This window comes from Lepus europaeus, chromosome 5, assembly GCF_033115175.1.
Source record: "Lepus europaeus isolate LE1 chromosome 5, mLepTim1.pri, whole genome shotgun sequence".
In the NCBI taxonomy this organism is placed as follows: Eukaryota; Metazoa; Chordata; class Mammalia; order Lagomorpha; family Leporidae; genus Lepus; species Lepus europaeus.
Genome location: NC_084831.1, coordinates 25,728,980 through 25,752,552, shown reverse-complemented (window position 1 = coordinate 25,752,552; position 23,573 = coordinate 25,728,980). Strand labels below are relative to the sequence as shown.

Genomic DNA, 23,573 nt, shown 5'->3' with positions numbered 1-23,573 from the left:
CGGTTACGTTCTGGGACATCAGCCAGCCCCCAGAGCTGAGCTGTCACTGGAAGAGAACAAAGACATTCTCCCTCTACTTGTGAGGCTGTCGGCCACTTCCCTCTCTCAGTCCTGCTCTGTCCCTGTGACATCGGAACAGCAGCTGAACTCAAGCGTGGTTTCCTCCCACCTTCCTGCCTCTCTGCCTCCGGGTCTTGACTTGGGTTCTTGAATCCAATGAATACACACTCCCTTTCCTGCCACCTGAACCTCCAGCCTCACCTCCTCTGCCCATTCCTGGCAGGTGCAGCCCATGCCAGCTTCTTTGCTGAGAGTAGGTGTAGCTGCTCCCCTCTTGGCCAGCGGGGCTGCTCCTGTGGTGGCAACCACATTGTTCAGTGCATTGAGTGACAGGGAGGAAGCAGCAAAGAAAGGGGGCAGCTTGACTCCAGGGTGAGGGCACTTGTTGGCTTCGCCTCCTGGGGAGCTCCTTCTCAATCAAGCAGGGGGTGTGGGGTGGGGGCGGGGGACGGGGCAGACTCACAGCTCCTGACCTCCAGGTATCTCCCCTGTATCTACAGAAGGTCTACCCAGGAGATCCAAGAGAGTCGTTCCGATTGCATTAGTGCCCATTGTTGACCAAAAATAAGATGCACACACATGTATAAACCCAACAGTAGCTAACTAGAAAATGTAATTACACATTAAATCTCCTTCTCAGTGGAACCAAAACTTGTAACCGCACAGACGGCCCAAGAACAAGCCTAATAGTTCCTAGAAGTTTCTTCAAAGAAGAAACCAGAGCACAGAAGAAAACCGTACAATGTTTCAACTGCGTAAGCTGAGTGATGTCCAGTGTGCCTCGCAGGGAACCATTAGTAACAGGAAGGTGTCCGTTCTCCCCAAGTTTATCCATAAAGGTGTGTGGTTCCCGTCAGTCTCGGCAGAATTCTTTTGGAACTTGGTAACCATGAAGTTCATCTGAAACCGTAAATTTAGGAAATTAGCTAAGAAGCTTATAGGACCGGGGGATGGGGGGGGGGGGGTGGGGGGGGACCGTGAAGGGGAACTTGCCCTTTCAGAATGTCAGAACACGAGACCACGGAAACTGGTGAACTGAAGGGCTGTGTTCCCACGCCCATAAATGGCGTCCAGGATGGGTGAGGGAGGGGACACCGGAAAGGAGTCTGGAGACAGACAGCCACAGGGGCATTCCACGCCCATGGAGAGAGCCTGGAGTCCTCCCTCCACAGGTATTCGCGAGCCCCGTCCGAGTGCCAGGTGCATCCTACAGTAAGCACAGCCTGTGCCTGCACTTGGGGGAACTTTGTTCTCACTGGGGAGAGGGAGTAAGTCTGGGCCGTTGAGCGCTCAGGGAAGAGGCCACATCAGGTAGGGGCTGGGACAACTGACTGTCCACTTGGAAGAACAGTGACCCTGTCAACCCTTAAAAATGAAAGTATGCCAGTTCTGGGAAAATGCTAGAGTTAATCGTTTGGAGTTAGGGGAGGGTTTGCCTAAGCATAACGTGACACCTGTTATCCTTGCAGGAAAACAGTGACATATTTGATTACATAAAATGAATGACTTCTACACCAAAGTAGCAGCCCGAAGGGAGTGGGCATGTAACCTGGAAGTGAAGGCACCTGGGGCTGGTGTTGTGGCATAGCGGTAAAGCTGCTGCCTGTGACACCACATCTCATATGGGGCCTGGTTCAAGTCCCAGCTGCTCTACTGGCAATCCAGCTCCTTGCTAATGTGCCTGGGAAAGCAACTGAAGATGGCCTATATGGGAGACCCAGATGAAGGTCCTGATTCATTGCAGCCCTGGCCATTGCAACCATTTAGGGAGTGGGGAATGAACCTGCAGGTAGACGGTTCTCTCTCTCTCTCTCTCTCTCTCTCTCTCTCTCTTTCTCTCTCTCTGTCTCCCTCCCTCCCTCTCCCTCTCTCCCCCCGCCCCTCCCTCTCTCCAAAACTCTGACTTCCAAATCAATAAATACATCTTTCAAAAAACTGTGAAGGCACTTCCATTCCAGATCCGAGTGACTGAGTTGGGTTCTTGGTCCAGCTCCAGAACCCAGCTTCACCGTCTGGGAGGCAGCAGTGATGGCTCAAGTAACAGGGTTCCTGCCGCCTGACCTGGACTGAGCGCCAGCCCCAGCTCAGCACTGACCTGTGGGCCTCGGGGGGAAGGAACCAGCATTCGGAAGTGCTCTCGCTTTGTGTCTTTCACACAAACAAAAAAATATTTTTTTAGAGGAGGAATGAAAGATGCCAGAGACTGGGGGAAATGTTACAATACCTGTATCTCATAAAAGACAAGTTAAAATATGTACAGATACCAGAAATCATGATGTGTGGATAGAACTGTAAAAGACTAAGACGGATAAAGGATAAGAAGAGATATCAAGGCCCAGTAAATCTGTGCGGAAATACCCAACCTTACTACGTTATCTGGATTGAAAACACCAGTGATCTTCCGTTTTGTTCTAGCAGTTGGTAGTGTGTTCTAAGAGAGCATGTGTTTGCACATCATATTGTCTGATGTTGGTGAGGAGAAGCTCAGAGAGATGTCGCTTTAACACCAGTTAGTGGTGATATACATGGATCCAATTACCTGGGAGGACAACTTAGCAGTCTTGAGCAATAAATAAATAAATAAATAAGCAAGCACACTTCCCTGAAAAAAAAAAGTATTCTTACAAATGAACTGAAATGGCGACCAAAACACACCAAGCCACGTCGAGGTGGGAGTGTTTCTCGCAGTTTAATGTTCGTGTCTGCAGGATACAAGTTGAAGTGCATGTCCATGTGCATGACGTCATGAAGTGAAAAGCAAGGGTTTCCTAAAACTGTGGAAAATGCACTCACACTCGGGCAGATTCATACATATGAGGGATCTTGAACATTTTGTAGAAAATGTGTATTAGGAAAAAGCTACGTGCATGAATTACAAAAAGATGCACCAAATGAACTTCTCTTTTAATTCCATTTTCCATGAATGTTTTGAAGTCCCCTTTTCATTGCGTGTACATTGGAAAACTCTAGTAGGAAATGCAGCACCCCCACTCCGTATTCAGTGAAAAGCTCTGAGTAGCAAAGAGAGGATTCTTGAACATTCAGCACATCTGTGTATTGTTTGCCTTTTTTTCCACCTTGCTCCTGTGACATTTTTATAATTTACAAAGAGATTTTTTAAAAAGAGATAGTGATACATGGACTGCATCCTGGAACAGAAAAAAAGAGACATCAGTGGAACTGGTGAAACCCAAATAAAGTCTGGCGTTCAGTTCACAGGAATCTACCAGTGTGGCTTTCTTAGCTGTGACAGATGTACCATGGAAATGCACATGGCTGACAGTGGGAGAAGCAGTAAAGGAGCTCGGGGAATTCTCTGTGTTGTCTTTGCCACTTCTCTGTATGTCTAAAATTATTCCAGAGTTAAAAAAAAAAAATGGTTAGCAGAGTGTCGATCACACAGGCTTTGGCTGCCAGAAGTGTTCTGTCCCGGAAGAATCCAGGTTCCTCCTGAGCTCCCTTGTTCTGAGAGCCCTGGATGTGGCCTGCAGCCCCCCACCCCCCTCCACTCCCTGCCGCCTGCCTGGCCTCATTGGGCTGCAAGAATCCCTTCAGTCAAGCCTATGAGCAGCCCCAGGCCCAGACTTCTGCTCTAGAAAAGCAAGATATAGGCTCACCGCCCCCCGACCCCCACCCAGCTGCAGCCCGGCCAGCCCCTCAGCGACCCTGCAGCTTCCCCTGTCCCATGCCTTTCTGTAACCTGCAGCCTTCGTGCAACCCAGACCCTGCTTCTCAGCACCCCCTCCCCATCCAGGAGGAAAAGGATCGGGGCTCTGAGTGAAGTCTGGGGGCTGTGTAGGGTCCAGGAGTGGGGCAGCTGGCAGTGGCCATAGCAGGCTCCTAATAGTCAACAAGATTCACTCAACCCACACTCATTGCTCCAGGGTGGCCCCTGTGGGAGGGGCTGGCCCAAGGGAACTTCACTCATGAGTGAAGATGCTGCCCTCCCTCCCTCCCTCCCTCCGTGCCACTCTGCCTGGGCCCCAGGAGCGAAGGGGAAGCCCCTGGGAGCAGCCCGCACCGTGACCACTGCTCTCGTCTCTGTTCAGGCTCCACTTCCTGGTGTTCGACACAGAGGAGGTGCACGACGTCCTGCGCATCTGGGACGGGCCCGTGGAGAGCGGGGTTCTGCTGAAGGAGCTGAGCGGCCCCACGCTGCCCAAGGACCTGCACAGCACCTTCAACTCGGTCGTCCTGCAGTTCAGCACCGACTTCTTCACCAGCAAGCAGGGCTTCGCCATCCAGTTCTCAGGTCTGTGCCTGCCCCCACCGGCCCCTTGGTCGCCCTGTGTCAGCCCACACGCCACCAGCCCCCTCGTGGCCCCCTCCCTCCATCTGCAGAGATGTAACTGAGCACCCGTGGGCCCGGTGCACAGGGAGTGTGTGTTCCGATATCCGTGAAGAGGGCGGGTTAATAGCCACTGATTTACCTGTTGGTGATAAGTCTCTGGCTGGAGAACCACAGGCTGTTGTGGCCACCTCGGAGCCTCAGGGAGGGGTTCCCCAAAAGATGATGCCATGCTCGTGTCTGGGTGGGGGATGAGGAGCAGTTACTCAGAACGGTGTTCCGAGGAGGGCTCAGTCTGTGTCTGTGCCACTGGCAGGGGCCCCCGTGTGGGACTTCGGGGGATTTGTGGGCCCTATAAGAGAGGAGAAAGAGAAAAGGCCATCCTAGGTGCTGAGAACACACGGGCAAGAGCAGGAGCAGGGAACGTTCTGGAATGGAGGTTGTTCCTTGTGGCCGAAACTCCAGGAGCATGGCGGGATGCAGGGAAGACCCGGGGGGACGGGGGTGTTGGGGGCACGGCTGGCAGCACAGATGCAAACTCTACTTCGAGTGCGGTGCAGGGCTTGGGGAGGACTGGCAGCACTCATGAGCACTGTGCATTCTGTCATGGAGGGGTGTGATGAGGAGCACCCGTACCTCGGGACTGGACGGCTGGGAGCACTGTGCCGGCCTCTCCACGGGATGCATCGTGTCTTCTCCCTGAAAAGCGGCCTCAGCCTCAGCTTCTGCCCACGTGTGTTATACAGCAGCCATCCCCATCACCGTCCCCTTCCGGGGCTGCGTGTTGGGGCTGGGAGGGGGCTTCCATGGTGACTCCGGAGCAAGCCCGTGTGGCACCTGCACCATGGCCTTGCCCCACACTCTCTCCCAGGTGGTGTGGCAGGTGGGTGGTCAGCGTCTACCCCGGCACCAGTGAGGCTGCAGTTCTCACTTTGATCTATTTTACCCATCCGTGGATTCAATCAACCATGGATAAAGTGTAGTCAGGGAAAAAAAAATGGCATCTGTACTGAACATATACAGACTTTTTTCTTATCCGTACTCCCTAGACAATAGATTGTAGCGACTATTTACATTGCCTTTCCATGGTATCATAAGTAATCCAGAGATGACTGGGAGTATGTGGGAGGGTGGCTGGGTTCTATGCAAACACCACACCACTTTACAGAAGGGCCTGGTGCAGCTGGAGATCCTGCTCTCCGCAGGGGCCCTGGAGCCCATCTCCTATGGGTAGTGAGGGACGATTGTCCCATTAACCTGTCCACTTAACACTCAGGCAGGCTTCCAGCCTAGCCTTGCGGCTGTATTCTCAGGAGTGCTGCGGAATATTCATTGGTGTTGCAGGAAGAGGAAGTTTGCATGATAAAGCCATGTTGGGAAGGCAGACCTCACAGTCTGGTCTGTGGTACAGGACCCCAGAGAACACTGGCTTTGCAGATGCGCGTGGATTCTCAAGGTGTCTGGTCGGCCGCGGCTTCCAGACGTGGGTGGCCGTGGATGGCCTGTTTCAAGGCCTGTTTCTGCCCTGTGTGATGTGGCGCAGACTTTGGACATTGCTGGGACAAGCAGCAGAAGGCTCTCCCCGCAGACAGGAGGGTGGAATGCCAAGGAGGCTGTTCGGTCCACTCTCTGGGGAGAGGACTGTTATGAATAATTAAAGGCCATGTAGTTTCTCCAACTGCGCCCAAGCTGATGGGTATGGCTTTTATACAAAAAAAGGAAAAAAAGAAAGCAAAGCTCCTAATTGTACTGATAAATTCCCTTGAAGATTTGCACAATCTGACCTCCACTGCGTCCTCAGGGTGGCCACATGGGACAGAGTCGCTGGTCGCTCTCTCGTGGCCGTGCCTCACGCAGCTGCTTCCTCATGCATGGCCCAGCTCTTGGGAGTCCTATTCATCCTTCAGGGTTCATCTCAGATGCCACTGCCGCCTGATCTCCCCAGTCAGAATCCATTGCTGTGGCCTCGGCTGTCCCAGCGCTTGCCTTCCGTTTCTTTAGCAGTGTCAATACCGTACGTTCTGCCTCACCTTAGCCCTGGCCACCTGCTTGCCATCCTACCCAAGGCCATGCCATGCCTCCGACTCCCCCATTGTGTATGCATGCAGCAGGTGTTCACTCACTGCTTACTGACCATATGGCCACATAAATGCACGAGTTTCCCCTATCACCAGTGTATCCTTGTCCAAGCTGCCCTGAGCACCGCGCAGGCCAACAGAGCATGGAGTGGTCAAAGCTGCCCAGCCCAGGCTCCAGAAAGGCTGGGGCACCCTGGCCCAGTGCTCTGGGTGGGCCGGAGGTTTGGGAAAGGTCACCTTCCCTGTTGCTGTCGTCGGGCAGCAAATACCAGGACTCCTCTAGGGAGAAGAGAATGGCTTAGCCCATGTTAACTTTATAGTGTGTGTTTGACAGGGGATTGTGTAGAAATGCCAGAGACGATCAGCACAGGCTTGGCTTTATTAAGTAAACACGGCTGTGTAACATCCAACATCCTGTCTGTACCACGTGGATCAGCCCTTCCCCCGGGGGCTTTGCCAAGCAGCTCAAATTCAGGAGCATTAAAGAGAGAAAATGAGAACAAAAAAAAAAAGATAAGCATGAAGTGTAATTGCTGCCAGCTATGGCGTGGGCACCACACTAAGCCCTGTGCCGTATCACCTCCCGGAATTGTCACAAAGACCCTAAGCTAGGGGCATTATTATTAGTCTGTATTGCAGATGCGAGCGCTGAGGCTTCTCCTACAAGGTCATGCAGTTAATAAGGAGCAGAGGTTGGCCCAGAACTCACGTGTCTGACTCCCAAACCTAGGCTCTTCATCACCGCACTCCGCTGCCTCCCATATAAATGACCCTTGTGAGAACGGGGAGAACAGCGAGCTGTTTTTCTTCGAGGGCATCATTTACATGTGTACAGTGCACTGTGAAGTCAGAGATGAAAGCTAAGTCTGTTTGTAATTGGGACGGAAGAAGATTGATTCTTACTTGACTTTATAAATAAATTCCGTAAGTGTCAGACGGTGACGATTTGTTCATCCATTCATTTATTCGACAAATATTTACTGAGTACTATTGTGTGCTGAGCCCTGTTCTAAGCCCAGGGGATGCAGTTGGAAGCCAACAGCCAAAAGCCTCTGTTCTCCTAGAGATACACAAGTGATATACAATCAAGAGGCAAACAAATAAATGAGCAAGATCATTACAGATTGTGTTGTGAAAAGAACAAAATAGGCTAATACGGTAAAATTTGATGGGAAAGATAGATCCAGAAGAGGGTGATCAAAGAGGCCTGTGCTAGGAGGTAGTGCTGGAGCTGATAACTGTGAATGGCAAGGCCATCCCAGGCAGAAGGGTGAACAGGTGCAAAGGCCCTGGGGAGAGGAAGGGTTGGGGATCTGAGCTTGCTGTGTTGGAAGAGGATTTTATAAAGGTGGCTGGCACATGATGACAGCACATCTCTGATGGTATCAGTGATTAAAGCTAGATGAAAACAAAGGGCTGGCCTTAAAATGTGATCTCCAAAGAAGAGGGTCTGAAATAGAACTCCAGGGACCAGAGGCTGGCGAACAGTTCCTATAAATGGCTACATAGTAGTAGATCCTTCAGGCTGTGTGGGCCATGTCTCTGCCATCAGAACTCAGCTCTCCCCTGGTAGAGAAACACCCATAGGCAACACGTGAAAAGTGAGAGACAGCGTGGAGCAGGAGTGGGCGGTGGGCCCTGGTTTGTTGCATGGTGCCCTGCGAGTATTTCCTATAAGGTATAGCTCCGAGTGCTATCGTTCCGGACCCAGACATACTCCCAGCTCTACGGGGAGTGATGCAGTGTGAACCTTCGCCCCAGGCAGGTGTTTCTTATCAGATCCGCGATCGAAGCAGAAGTGAGTGGGCGCCTCTCCCCAGGAGGCCTGGGGTGAAGCAAGCATCAGACCTTTGTGCAGCTTCCTGCTTTTCCTTCAAAACTAACGTGAATTGTACATTTTACTCCAGAATAGATACTTTTGTTTTAATAAAAATATTATTTCTCCCAAACATGTTTGAGAATATAAAAAAAAAGTTGAGCCTCCAAGCAAATGAGCATTATTTATATCCCATGGCCTCCCAAACCTCCTGCCCCTGGGGACCAGGCTCTATGGACAGCTCTGGGCCCTGGAGGCAGCTGGGGCTGTAGCAGCTGCCTCAGAGTGCACCCCTCGACTTCCTCTTACACATCCTTCGGTGCGTTTTCCCATGCCTCGTTTGTTCATTCATTCACTCACTCATGCTTTGATTCATTTGTTCCTTCCTTCCACCTTTCATACGAGTATTCTCTTTTAAAACATCTGCTGTCTGTGAGGGGCTGGTTTTCTGGCACAGAGATTAAGCCACTGCCTGTGATACTGGCATATCGAGTCCAGGCTACTCCACTTCCTATCCAGCTCCCTGCTAATGCACCTGGGAGGCAGCAAATAATGGCCCGAGTACATGGGTCCCTGCACCCACATGGGAGACCCAGATGGAGTTCCTGGCTCCTGGCTTTGGGCTGGCCCAGCCTCTGGCCATTGTGGCCTTTTGAGGAATAACCAGCACAAAGAAGATCTGTCTGTGTCACTTCATCCCCTCCACCTGGCTCTCGTACTCTGTTAAACTAGGTTAGGTACAAGACCAGAAACATCTCCCAAATCCTGAGTTTTTGTGATTGTCAATGACTCAACTATTTGTGTCTGTTTTGAACTCTGCTCCATCACTTGCTACAATTTTCTGATTTTTCTTTGAAGATAGTTTCAGTCTAATAAGTCTTTGATCGTTTGCCATGTTCAGCCGGCTTCAGTGAACTGCCTGGAATTTCACCAGCCTGCTCAACTTTCAGGCCTGCTGACTCCCAAACTCCCTTGCAAATCCCTCTAATGAAATACAGGGAGCTCATACATCATCATGTCGTTCATTCGGGTAGCATTAGCTGCATCCTACGGAAGTGCAGTGCTGCTTCTGGGTTACGTTGCTTGTTTTCGGAAATAGAACTGATCTCAATTCCGCAGTCACCACCACGCAGTCCAGCTTAACTGAGTATCTCATGACAGCGAAGGGAGTTTAGGTAAAAGGTACGGGGAGAATGCATGGTGGTGATGTCGGTGAGGGTGACGGTGTGTGATGACAGTCCCTGCCGGACGCAGTGACAAGAGTTGGGGGTAGGAGTGGTGACACTGTCGCCACAGCCGCCAGGATGGTAGGAAGGTGACTGGGCACGGCAGTTGGCACTGGTGACAGTCATCAGGCAGAGTGATGAGCTGGGAGCCACGCTGGCTGCAGACGCCTGGGCAACCCCACCCCCTCTTGTGTTCTCCTGTCCCAGTGTCCACAGCGACGTCCTGCAATGACCCTGGGGTCCCACAGAATGGGAGCCGGAGCGGCGACAGTTGGGAGGCCGGGGACTCCACGGTGTTCCAGTGCGACCCTGGCTACGCGCTGCAGGGAAGTGCTTCCATCAGCTGCGTGAGGATCGAGAACCGGTTCTTCTGGCAGCCCAGCCCACCCACATGCATAGGTAGGAGGCGTGTGGTCTTCCTTGGTTCTCCCAGCTTGCGCTCAGCCCCTTCCCTACACAAGGTCAGCTGCCTCTTGAGCCTGGGTGGGGGTGGAATTGACACTGAAAGCCACAGAAAACCCAGAATTCACTCTGCTTTGCATTGGTGTGTGTGCGCACACATCACAGTCCCTACACACAGCAAATGCTTCACTTGGTAAGATGGCTTCAACAAGTTCCAAGCCAGGCAAGTGTGTCTCCTTCTCCCTGGCCAGGGCTGTCTTGATGGCAAGGGGGACAATGAGTGGCCTGGGGCAACAGGTACCAAAATGGCCCTTCTGTGGCCTGAGGCACCAGAAGGGCAGCCCCAGGCGCAGGGCGCAAAGGAAGAATTTCGCTCTTCCCTTCCTGGGCAGGTCATCGGTCACCTGGATTTGGGCTCACGGAAATCTGTCCTTGGGCTCCCCACCTGAGCAGTGATGAAACGCTGACTCAGCCTTGTCCTTAGCCATGCAGCATCCAGGAAGCGAGGCCAGAGTCCTTGCGCCTCCTAAGCTGCTTGAGACCAGGAGGAGGGGTCAACTTGAAGGGAAAAGGAGCAGGAAAGAAAGGGGAATGCATGCCAGTGCTCACTTCCACGGGGCTCTGCTTCGCAGCCAGATGATCAGTGTGTTTCCTCCCGTGTCAGCCTCGGGTGCAGGAGCCGGCAGCACCCATGGTCACTGGGTCCTCGCTGTGTGCAGGCCCCACCTGAGACGCTGACCCGGAAAACCTCAGTGAATTCAGAGAGCCCTGCAGCTCTCTGCAATGCCCCCCAGTCCCCGGTTCACAGGTGCAGAAGCTGAACCTTAGACAAGTGTGGCTGTCCTGCCCCCAGTGGCAGGGCTAGGCTACAGCAGAGCCGGGATTCACCCCCCTCACCAGTCTGAATGTCCCTTCCTCCCAGGCCCCCTCCCCCACCTGAGATGGGGTCCAGAGACTTCCTGAGTCTCTCTCCTCCCAGGCGGTACCTGCTCTGCCCATGCCCTGGCCTTGCTGCAAGCGGGCTCCGTGGGAAGCGGGGGCCGTGGCTCTGAGGCCTGGCCCTGACAGTGAGACACTGAGTGGGAAGGGGTTGCCAAGCTCAGTGGGAAGTGGATGCCCAGGGTTCGTCGGGACAGGAGCTGGGTGAATGGACAAGGCCAGGAAGCTGAGCCCGGAGGCATGTGTCAGTGAGAGTGTGAGACAGTAAAATGGGCAGGTCCAGGCTTCGTGTCTTTCTCTGTCGGTCACCAGACCAGCGGCCTTAGAAAAACTGCTCCGACTCGGAACCTCGGCTTCCTCCTCCGCGAAGGGGAACATGGTGCACGATGGCTCGGGAACGCGACACACCTGGCCCGCATGTCCAGCAGCGCCCGCTTCCTTCCGTCCTGTCTCCCTCCTTCCATCCCTCCGCTGTTTCCTGCCTCCCCTGCGCCTCCCTGAGCCAGGACCCACCTGGTCTAGGGGTCTGGGAGAGACTCAGTCGACTTCTGCAGCCTCTTCCAATTCAACACTCACAGTTCTGGTTCTCCACACTCAATTTCCAGAGCAGCGGCCCTGGGCGAGGCTGCCCCCATGGAGGAAGGGGGGGTGGGGAGGCACGGTGTTCCGCTGATGGGAGCAGCTTGCGGGTGGTGAGCAGGGTGGCCAACTTCACTCGACTCTCACAGGCCGGTCAGTCTTCTGCACTGGGCCCTGCCATGTGTTCCTCGGGCAACAAAAAAAAAAAAAAAAAAAAAAAAATGCCTTTGCCTCTTCTCCCAAGGGGGCTGGAAATCCCTGTGACGAGCCCATCATGTCCAGCCCCCCCACCATGGCCGGTGATGGCCTGGCACCACCGGGGGAGTACAGGAAGAAAACAGATCCCGAACCGAGCGAGTGTGGGCCCCACGGCAGGCCCAGCACTGGGCACGTTAGCCACGTCCTCCCACGGAGGTCGGTGTGCAGCAGCCATGGAGCGCAAGCTCTAGATTCAAACCTGACTCTGGCTCGGGTCCGGCTTCACCACAGCAAGCTCTGTGGCCTCAGACAAGTGACTGTTGTCTGTCTGTCTGTCTCTCCATCTGTCCACCTCCCTTTCAGATAAAAATGAAAATAAATAGAAATGTAAGAAAGGTACTCACATCTGTCTCTTAGGGTGGTTTTGGGGATTAGAGAAGCTGCTCCTGGCAAGCACTCGGGACCGCTGTGTGTATTACAGGCCGCCATGCTCGTTCCTCTTGTTTTATTGGGCAGATGAGGAAGTGGAGGCTCGGGGAGGTGACGGAATGTGCGCGCACTCACACAGCTGGTGGGTGGCATGGCCAGAGCTGGAGGCCAGGACTGGGGGATTTCCAAGCCGATGCCCTTTTCATCACCTACTCTCCTCAGCCTGCCCACTTCCTGTCTTCTAGAATCATCAGCAGCCTCTGCCCACTCCCAGCTTGGCCTCTGTGGTTGGGTGAACTGAGCTGTACCCCTCACCTAAGCCCGTAACCAGCAGGAGGTGAAGTTGGTGAAGCCCAGGGGGTCCCTCCGGGGCTCAGAGAACACCTGGTAGAGGAGTCGGGAGTGTCTGATGCCAGGGGCCAGGTGGAAGAGAGCTGTGCTGGGCCAGAGGCTGGGAACCCAGACAAACCACAAGCCCTTGTGGGGCATGTGAGGGGAGCCTTGGGAGCCTTACCCCGAGCTGGCAGAGGGAGGCAGAGCCCGCTAAGCCTTGCCCAGAGTGGAGGCCTCGCAATGCCCCTGGGGAAGAATCCCCGGGCCTCTGGGACTTCTGCTGGAATGCAGGCTTTCCACCCTCACTGGCTGCATCACCTCCATTTCCAAGTTGGCCAGGACAGGGTCACTGGACTGGCCATTGCGTGGTCGTTGGTCTGATCATGCAGGTCCCAGTCTGCACCATTTATCTCCCCCTCGAGACGCTTTAACAGAGGAGGGGTGAGGGGATCCAAGCAGCCCCAATGCACACAAGGCCCTATCCTCACTCATGGGAATCCTGTGCCCCAGCGTCCCCAACTCTGTGGCCAGAGTAGCATGGATTTGAATCCCAGAGTGACTTCGGGCACGTTGCTTGGCCACTTTGTGCTTCAGTTCCCTCTCTCTCAGTCAGCAAGCAGGATCCTCAGCTTGTCGAGCTGTGGATGAGACAGCAACAGAATGATATATCTCAAATGCCACATGTCGTGGGAAGTGTCTTCCCACGGAAGAAAATCACATGACGCCTGAGCGGGGACGCCAGCCGGGCTTGGCAGGTGGATATGCGCACGGTTCCCACGGCTCCTGACATGGAGGGCGCTAGAGCTCGTGGGAGGCACGAACAGCAAGGGAACCTGGATGGGAGGCAGGGATGAGCGCCACGTGCTTTGCGTGTCTGGGAGACAACAGCAGCTGTGTTGTGACTCCCGCCTGCCCCACGCCCAGTGCTGTACCACAGTCTGTACGGCCACCCCACAGGGCAGATGATAGCTCCTGAGACCCAGAGAGGTTTAGGAACATTCCCTAAAGTCACACAGCCGGAAAGTGCCAGAGCCACCTGTGTATTATTTTTTTTAATAGTGCATTGAAGCAAAAAGCACACAACATAAAGTCACACATTTCAAAACCAGCAGCCTACCCCATGTCGCCCAGTACCTTCGCAGGGATGTGCGCCGCTGCCGCTGTCTGGTTTCAGAACCTTCCCGCCTCTCCGGAGTGGACCCCTGCCAGCCCTGTCCCCTTAGCCCCCATCTCCCGCCCATCACCACGACCTGTGGGCCTCACCTTTCTTCCTGTCCTCAGCGCCCTGCGGGGGAGACCTGACGGGGCCATCAGGAGTCATCCTCTCGCCCAACTACCCGGAGCCCTACCCACCAGGCAAGGAGTGTGACTGGAAGGTGACCGTCTCGCCAGACTACGTGATCGCCCTGGTGTTTAACATGTATGTACCCAATGCACCCCGGGTCGGGGGCAAGGGCCCTGTAGCACGGGGCCGCGGGACCAGCTCTCCCGTGAGCACACACAGGCCCGTGGGCCGAATCCTGGGTTCCATGCGAGGGAGGGAGCCCAAGAGGAGAGAGACAGGCACTTCTTAGTGTCTCCTGCCTGCCATGCACCTGCTCACTGCTTAGCACTTGCCAAGGGACTAAGAGAGCCATTGCACAGATTTCAGCTTTTTCTGCCCCAAAATAAGTTTGTGTTTCAATGCCATTTTTTCCACGAACTTTTTGAAGTCCCTCCTCATTATCTTATTTCATCCTTGTAATAATTTATGGGGTAGCTCTTATTATCCGTTTTTACCTCGAAAGCTGCTAAGATTCAGAAAAACAGAGAAACAAATAGGCCTATCCTGGCTCACTCTCTTGCCTAGAGGTAGAAGTCCCAGCTCCTGACACGGGGTGCGGGCACCACCACGCCCGCCCCCGGGTGTGTGCGGAGTTCCTCTCTCCTGGTCGCAGCCTCTTCTGTGACTTCCATGCCCCTCCTCCCTGGCCAGGCTCCAGCTCGGGCGTCCTCTCTCCTCCACTCACCCCTCCTACCTGTCTGTGGATCCAACCTGTTCTTGTAAACGGGGTATCCCCTCGGCCACCTGCCCTGCAGGCTCCCATATCCAACTGTCAAGCACCCAGCTGAAGTGCGGACAAGCCTCAGCCTGTCGCTAGCTGTGTTCTGAACACCAGGGCGTGGCTCCATCACTCACCCTCACTGTTCTCATGGGAGCGTGCTCCTCCTTGACCTACCTCGTGCATTCCCATCCTCTCCAGCCTCCCAGCTTCTGTCCTGGTCTGAGCCCCGATCACTCTACCAAATGACTGCCGTGGTCTGCCGACTGCCTCCTCTGCCCCCATCATGTCTTCTGTGCCAGTCTCTGCCTTAGCCAGCTGTCAGAGTGATCTTGTCACTCCAGGACGCTGGAGTAACCACCCCATTTCCCATTGTAACATCCTGTCATGGTCACGCCCAGCAGTCAGAGAGAATGAACTACTGATACGTGGAACAGTGTGAAGGAGCCCCAAAATATCACCCTATAGGAAAAGAGGACCCCCCAAAAGGGGTTTGATACATGAGTCAACTTAGGTGGAACTTTAGGATCAGCAAATGTAGTCTATGGTGAGCAGATCCGATGAGTGGAGGGTTCTAGGTGTTGGCAGGGTGCAGGGAGGGGAGAGTGGGACTTCCTGGACTGGCGGGCATGTTCTGGGTGGGGCTGTGTCTGTCAACACTGACGGAGCAGATGCTTCAGAGCTGGTCCCTTCCTGGTGCATAATTTATACCTCGACTTAAAAACCGAGAAGCAAGTAGATACTTTATTTTATGACCCTATCATGGCTGTCTCTTACCTGGAAATAAAAGGCCCCACTTCTGAGTTTCAGCACAGTCTGGCCCCCCTGCTTGCCTCTCCAGTCAACCCCCGCCCCTTCCCGTCCCAGAGCCCGGGCTCCAGCCAGACAGCACCCTATGTGATTTCCAGGTCTCTGTGACTGTCTCGCACTTCTGTGCCTCTGCCTCTGCCTTCCCAGCAACTTCCTTTTCCCTCCCTGTCCAGCCCCCAAGGGGCTTCTCATCCCCTGGGACTCAGCTCAAGCTTGACCCCCTCCATGGAAACCGTGATTCTCACTGGCCCTGAGAGATGCAGTGCCCCCCGCCACCTTACGCAGATTTTGTGCTTGCTCGTCTACACAGCCATCAGCACTCCGTGTAGACTTTGTATTTGCTCGTCTGCACAGCCCTCACTTCCACAGCTCCATCACCTTCTGGGTGGCAGGGGTGGTGTCTGACACGTCCTGTGGCCGTGGTGCCTTTCACAGCGCTCGGCGTGTCAAGGGTGCTCGGATACAATACAACAGTGAAGGACGGGCAGGACGGAAGGCAGGTAGTCCAGAAGTGGCAGCCTCAACTTTGTGACCAGGCCTGGGTCACTGCAGAGCCCTTCCCCCCATGCCTTCTGAAAGACCACAGAGGTAGAGCGGAATTGGGAGGCAAGGAAACCTCATCACCCAGCATCGAGCTGACGCCCCCGACCCTGTCCCTCTGCCAGCCCCACTCTCTCTGTCCTGTGATGTTGGGGCCCCCTCTCTGTGCCATATGTCTGCTAAAGAACACAACAGCCATTTCATTCTCAGCCCAGTGGAGCCTCAGAGCATCCCAGCTTAGGGCTGGGCATGACCAAATTTGCATCAGAAATCTGTTTTCTGCAAGCTTGTTTACTGTTCTCTTTTCTTCATCTTTGCACACTTGACTGGTAGCCGTTGCCTTTGCTGGATCCACACACAAGACTGGAAAGGCTGCAGCAGCCATGGTCGACTTAGTAGATACAGCTCAGCAGTTCTCCAAACGTGGTTGAATCAGTTCAGCTCCAGATTTTTGGATGCTAACTGTAGCATCTTTCTCCTCTGCCTCTGAGCCTGCCTGGGCCATCCCTGGGGCTCCATCCCCTCATTCCCCACCAGTCAGTCTTTAGGGGTTGGGGACCAGTGGCGGGGTGTGGCTTGCCTTCCGGGAGGCCCCATCCTTGGGTTGAGCTGAAGGCCCCAGCACGAGCTTGTATTTGACTTCAGTGGGGTGGGGGTGGGATGTTTTTGTTCCCCAGCTTTAACTTGGAGCCTGGCTATGACTTCCTCCATATCTACGATGGACGGGACTCTCTCAGCCCTCTCATAGGAAGCTTCTACGGCTCCCAGCTCCCAGGCCGCATTGAAAGCAGCAGCAACAGCCTCTTCCTCGCCTTCCGCAGCGACGCATCCGTGAGCAACGCTGGCTTTGTCATTGACTACACAGGTAAGGGCCCAGCTGCCAGAGATCCCCGAGGGGAGGGCCAGCCAGACCTGGCAGAGGAGGCAGCACGGTGCACTGAGCAAAGCCTTAGGCTGGGCCGTGGGAAGCCCACAACAACCCCGGCCCTGTGGCCCTGCAGGTGCCTTGTCTTTCACACCGCATGTCCAGGGCTGGGAGTGGCGGGGACAGCACTGCAGCTGTGGTCTGTTTCTGTTTCCAGACCATGGCGCCTCTCCTCTGCCTTTCTCCGAGGACCCTCCTCCTAGCTCTTCTTCACTGTCCCAGCTTCCTGGCCACTCCCCTGCGTTAATGAGAGTTCTAACGTGAGGCTCAACCTTCCCGTCCACCCCAAAGCCTCCTGCCATCCTGAGTACCATCACTGTCACATAGACACCCCATCCAACCCTAGTAACAGCACTTGGACCTCTGTCCCAAGGATACTCCTGGGCCATGCTTGGACATCATGTGGTACACTGGTCATTTCTTCCAAAAAAAAAAAAAACTTCATTTATTTATTATTTGAAAGGCAGAGGTATGGGGCAGGGGCAGGGGTGGAGAGAGAGAGAGAGATCTTGAGAGATCTTCCATCTGCTTGTTTACTTCCTAAATGGCTTAACCAGCTGCATCACAATGCTTTTTTAAAAAAAAAATAAGAAGGGGCTGGCACTGTGGCATAGTAGGTAGGTTAAGCCTCCACTTTCAGTGCCAGCATCCCGTATGGATGTTGGTTCCAGGGCCAGCTGCTCCACTTCTGATCCAGCTACCTGCTGATGGCCTGGGAAAGCAGTGGAAGAAGGCCCACGTGCTTAGGCCCCTGTACCCATATGGGAGACCCAGAAGAAGCTCCTGGTTTCTGGCTTCAGATTGGTCCAGGTCTGGCCATTGTAGCCATTTGTGGAGTGAACTAACAGATAATAGATCTTTCTGTGTCTCTACCTCTCTCTGTCTGTAACTCTGCCTCTCAAATGAATAATCTTTTTTTTTTAAATGTATGTTTATTTATTTAGTTAGTTATTTGGAAACCAGAGTTGCAGAGGGGGAAAGGAGCGAGAGATTTATCATCTGCTGGTTCACTCCCCAAATGGCCGTAACAGCCAGGGCTGGTCCAGGCCAGAGCCAATAGACAAGAACTCCACCTGAGTCTCCCATGTGGGTTGCAGAGGCCCAAGCACTTGGGCCATCTTCTGCTGCTTTGCCAGGCACATTAGCAGGGAACTGGATCAAAAACTGAGACCCAAACCAGTGCCCTGATATGGTTGCCAGCATCACAAGTGGTGGCTTGAACTGCTGTGCCACCACACGGGTCATTTCTGATGCTTGCTCATCACATTTCCTTAGCTTTCTTGCTATCTCACTCTCTCACTCCATTACATCTTTGAATTTATTAAGGTAAGCTGAACAGTGGAGGAGTCAAAAGCAGGAGTCCACAGCCTTTTTCTTAAAGATAGTAAGGATTTGGGGTTTGCCTATCACAGCCACCCATCTGTGCCATGGTAGTGCCAAAGCAGCCATGGACGACAGCTACGGGAATGGGCTGTGTTCCAAGAAAAATCTGCTTGCAAAACAGATCATGGTTGCTGCCTGGTCGGGAGCATAGCCTGTCAGATTAACTGGATTGAGAGTTCATGTTTATTGTTGAGCAGCTGTGTGACCTTGAACAAGTTATTTAACCTCTCAAAACCTCCATTTCTTCATCTTATCGACGGTGATCAAAAATTTTCTGCCTCAAAGAAACAGAGGTAAAGATCAATGCATGCATGCGTCCAAGTCATTGGTATGGTGCTTGGCACGAAGCAAGCATTCTCCAAAGTTCAAATTTTATGAATGGAAGTGAGCAAGTCCAGGCTGTGAGCACGTCGCTTTCTTGCTTCTACTCAGTTATTCTCTCTTTGACCTTTTCTTCTTCCCTAATTATCCCAGACCCCATTATCCAAATCTTAGCTCCATTTCTTGCTTGATTTGTGGCCTTGGCAAGTTATTATCTCTTCAAACACCATCTACAAAATAGTGGTAGTAAAAATTATATTGCAGAAGGTTACATTAAAAGATATTATTTTATAGATATCTAATGCCCACTGAGTATTAAACACTCTACAAACACTCTTGGGGTGATAGATTGTGGTACGGTTACCAGAACCCAAGTTCAGCCAGGCCTTAGCCACCTCTATACATGCAGGGGGTCATACTCCCAGTTAAAATTAACAATTTCCTGGCTTTTGCCCCCACCTTGCATAATGTAGGGCCTCAATGACCTCTGGTACTATCTCACAGGAGTCCCAAATAATCCCAATCCTAGGGGCCTGCATAGTGGTATAGTAGGTAAAGCCACAGCCTGCAGTGCCAGCATCCCATATGGGCGCCGGTTCGAGTCTCTGCTGCTCCACTTCTGATCTAGCCCTCTGTTATGGCCTGGGAAGGCAGTGAAAGATGGCCCAAGTCCTTGGGCCTCTGCACCCACACAGGAGACCTGGAAGAGGCTCCTGGCTTCTGGATTCGGACTGGTGCAGCTCCGGCCATTGTGGCCACTTGGGGAGTGAACCAGCAGATGGTTCTCAATCTCTCTCTCTCTCTCTCTCTCCCCCCTCTCCCTCTCTCCCTCCCTCCCTCTCTCCCTCTCTCTCTCTGCCTCTATGTAACTCTGCCTTTCAAATAAATAAATCAAATTTTTTTTAAAAAATCCCAATCATAATAGTAGCAAACTCAGGGTTTGCCCACTGCCCCAAGCATTCTGTTCCCATCCACTCGTTGAGCTCCCCAGAACTGTCGGTTATCTGCTGTTTCCCAGGCACAGTTCTAGAAGACACTTGGTGCACAAGATAGAGAATGTCATCCTCATGCTTTTCTCACCTCTGGGGCTGACCTGCAGAAGGGAGATTCACCCTTCAGTTCCTCAGATACCTGCCATGCAGCCAGCTTCTTATACCCGAACCTTTCCCACCATGCCTGCATCAGAACTAATAATGACATGCAGGATCCTATCCAAGGGCACTGCGGAGCAAAGCCTGGGGCCGCCATTGCTACTCTCACCACCTCTCCTGTTGTGTACCATCATCACCATTTTTCTTAGCATTCACAGTCGCTTCAGTACCCCCTAGGACCCTGCCCCCAGTGTCTTTCCACTGCACCAACCTTGCACCCCACGTTGAAGCCACACCCAGTAACTGAGGCCAGGTTTCCTAAGTTCTCTGAGCATCAGTGACCCCATCGGGGCAGTGTCTGGGAGGGGTAGTGAGTGGGCACAGCACCTGGCAGGGTGCCCAGTGTTGGGGGTTTCCTGGTACATACGTCGGCCCACCCTCCTCCATCACATTGCCTTTGTCCTGTGGTTGGTATTGTGTTAGCTGCACGCTTGTTCAGAAGTGAGATAGGTGTGGACCCTCCTGGAGGGGCCAGCCTAGTGGAATGTTGTGCATTGTCTTCTCTGTTGATGGAAGACAAGATGTGAGAACATAATGTTTTTGTGTACACGTGTGTGAGTGTGGAAGACCGTGACTGTCTGTGATGTGTGTGTGTCCTGTATGCTTCTCCCATCCATAGCCAGGAATTCAGATGCTCCCACAGGTGGAGACGGGATCTAATGAGGCCATACACCCAGAGTGGTCTGCAAACTCAGGATGCGGGCTGGCCTTGTCCCCCCAAAGCCATCCATACCCATGTCTTTAGAGAAACCCAGGGTGCTGCTAGCGTTGAGGGTTTGTGCCTCTGGGGAGCTGTGCCTTTCAGGGTGCTGCTTTGGGCTGTGAGGAGAGCCTTGGAGAGTGCCATCTAGAGACGTTTCAGACTCAGGTGAGCCCCGCCCAGTAAACCACCCCCACCCACCCCCCCACCCCACCCCACCCCCGAGGTCAACCCTTCCTCTGACCCGAGGCACTGACAACAGGAGCCTTTCCCACTCCCTGTCAGAGCAGTTTTGTTTCATCTCAGGTAATATTTTAGTTTCAGACCAAAAAACCTATTCTGGTCACCCTCAACATAGAAAAGGGAGGAAGGGTAATTATTATAATTTTTTTTAGATTTAATTTATTTGAAAGGCTAAGTCACATAGAGGGGGAGAGAGATCTTCCACCTGCCGGTTCACTCCCCAAATGGCCACAATAGCCAGGGCTGGGCCAGGCCAAAGCTGGGAGCCTAGACCTCCATCTGGGTCTCCCAGGTGGGTGTAGGGCCCCAGCACTTGGGCCATCCTCTGCTGCCTCTCCAAGTGCGTTAGCCAGGAGCTGCATTGGAAGCAGAGCAACCAGATGCCTGCATCCCAAGTGGCAGCTTAACCCACAGGGTCACAGTGCCAGCCCTGGGAAGGGTAATTTCTTAGAAGACTAAGAAAAAGAAACCCATTCAAAAGAAGCTGAGACCAAAGGAGCACTTGATTATAAGAAGACAACTAACGATCAGACTAACTGGAGCTTAATAGGGTTCCGTATTTTAACAGTACAGGCCAACATATTCTCTCTAACCTAACACAAAAAGTAAAATACTCCTGGAATACCAGAGCCCAGGACTGGAGGCATACACTCCAAGGAGACTGAAGGCTGGGTGGAGGCAGGATTACCTCTCCACTTTGGGACTGCCCCTTCCCCTCCTGCTCCTTTCCAAGTGTGTGTTGCATCCTCCACTCGGCAGGTCAGGTCACCCGCCCAGGACCAGGATGGCTGCCTCACACTTGACTGTGAGTCACTTCCCAGTTTATATCCCAATACGGAATCCCAAAGGGATCATCAGAGAGGCCAGGCTTCATTCCAGGTCCCTGAGCAGCTCTGAGGGACTTGGCTTTTGCGTGAGGAGTGGAGGCAGCGTGGGCGTTTTTATCCAGCTGTCCGTTTGGTCACTACAAGCATTGCCCAGTGCTGGGCACTGTTGTAGGGGCTGAGACCGCAGCCCCTGCCTCCGTGGAAGTCCTGTCCTTGTGGCAGCCAGACTGGAAGGCGATCTCCTCCTACAGGTGTTGGAGACGCACCTGATTCTGAGGCAAAGAGAGGTGGGGTTTGAGGTGTCTCTGCTCGGGTGCTCCTGCAGGACAGCTGGGTGTCTTCATCATTTCCGGGCGGGCCATCTAGGAGAGGGCTCTGAGTGCAGTCCTGTCCCCTGTGGACTACTGCTAGACCACTGCCCCGAGGGGCTTTTCACCCGCGTGCGACCTTCTGGCCAGCTGTGCATTGGAAGGAAACGACAGTGGCAGAAAGGATCCTGTCGGCTAAAAATGAGTCCCAGAGAGATCGATTGTCTTCCTCCAGCCGTGAAGTCAGCAGAAGGAGTGCAGCAGGAGGCCCCGTGTTCCTGTCTCCCAGCAGGTGTCCTAGGCAGGGACAGGCTGGGTGTCCATGCACCTGTGGGAGAACATTCATTTATTCATTCACTGGGTCACTCACTCAACAAATGCTCAGGCAGTTCCTACTGTGTTCTGTACCCTATGCTGGACACTAGGGATATAATGGTGAATGAGGGGGCCATATCTCTCCCTTAATGTTCTGAAAGGTGAGTGAGGGAAACAGACCACAGATAAGGGGGCGAACAAGAAGTAGGACAGGTACGAAGTTAGTTAGGAAAGAACAGAGCAGGTTACTGCGAGAAAGAAAATCAGGGTGCTCACCACAGAATGGTGGCTGGTGATGGCCTCGCCAGGCAGGGGCCATTTAAACAGGACCCTGGAGGTTGACCAGAAAGTCCTATGTGCTGGAATGGGGGTTATGGGGGTTATCAAGGGGAAGAGTCTGACATAACTCCAGAAAGGCCAAGGCGAATCCACAGTCTTTCAGGCCCTTGGAAGTGTCACGGAGAACTCCAACCAGATTCCCATCCTTGCTCCTACCTCTACCCCACCGCAGGCCACTGCTGTTCAAAATGAGAATATATTCACTTCTGTCCACTTAAAAAGTCACCCGTGTTTGCTGGAAAGATTCAAATAATACAGAAGTACGTCAGATGTGCTCTAAAAACCTAACCATTCTGCCCATGTTTCCGCCCCCAATGCGCTGCTCTCAATGATTTGTTCTCTCGCTCCAGAGATGTTGCATAAATACAAAGGCATGGAAATTCTATGTCTTCTGTGGAGGGCAGAGAGTCAATCTCCCGCTCCAGATGCTGTGGGTTGCCCTGCTCGGCCACAGATAAGGTGCAGGCAAATGGGTGTGGCTACCGCCCAGTAAAGCTTTATTTACGAAACCTGGGGACTGCAGCTGGCTGGTGATCCTGGTTCTATATGCACGAGATCACAACACAGAGACTAATCTGTGATCTGATTGATTTTTACTCAACAACAAATCTTCGCGATCAGTATTCATAAACCCTGGTGCTCCCATCTGTGCTGGCTCCCCAAATGCCTGCAATAGTTAACAGCTGGGAGCCCGAAACTCAATCCAGGTCTCCCACATGGGTGGTCGGGACCCACCACGTGAGCCAGCATCTGCTGCCTTCCAGGGTGTGCATCAACAGGAAGATGGAATCAGGAGCCAGAGCCAGGACTTGAATCCCCAGGGCCTCCAATATGGGACCCCCAACCACCGAGCCAAATGCCTGCCCTATGGCCTGTCCTTCTTAAAAAGCTGCCTGTATTTCAGGGGACAGACAGTTCTCCTCCCAACTTTTCAACCAGTTCCTTGGCTTGTTGTTTCCAGTTTTCTCTATTACAAGACTAGGAAACGGGCCTCATCTGTTAGGAGCTGGTTCTTTTCGTTTCCCCTGTTGGAGGCTTGGATTGTAGTCATTATTACCATCTTGATGCTTTGGTCATTTAGCTTTATCATGCACAGCTGAGCTCTGGTTTGGCAGCCACAGGGCCCGATTTTGGTCTTAATGCTACCTCTTAATGGCTGGATGTCTTGGAAGAGTCATTTAGCATCTCTGATCACCACGTTTCTCATCTATCTCCTGAGCGGGAGTAGCCTCGGCCCTGCCTGCTGAAGAGCTATTGTGAGACGCTAACGAGATAACAAATGGGAAAGTGCTTTGAAAATTACAAAGCGATATCCCTGTGC

At 53.1% G+C, this 23,573-nt stretch overlaps 1 protein-coding gene across 1 annotated transcript in view; it reads left to right on the top strand.

Moving 5' to 3' along the window:
- Positions 1-23,573, top strand: part of CSMD2 (CUB and Sushi multiple domains 2) — a 615,632-nt gene that overhangs the window by 458,514 nt on the left and 133,545 nt on the right. Inside the window, exons 26-29 of the mRNA XM_062193240.1 lie at positions 4,110-4,312; positions 9,676-9,867; positions 13,630-13,768; positions 16,418-16,605. Of these exons, the coding sequence (XP_062049224.1) occupies positions 4,110-4,312; positions 9,676-9,867; positions 13,630-13,768; positions 16,418-16,605 (722 nt within the window). The remainder of the gene's footprint in view (positions 1-4,109; positions 4,313-9,675; positions 9,868-13,629; positions 13,769-16,417; positions 16,606-23,573) is intronic.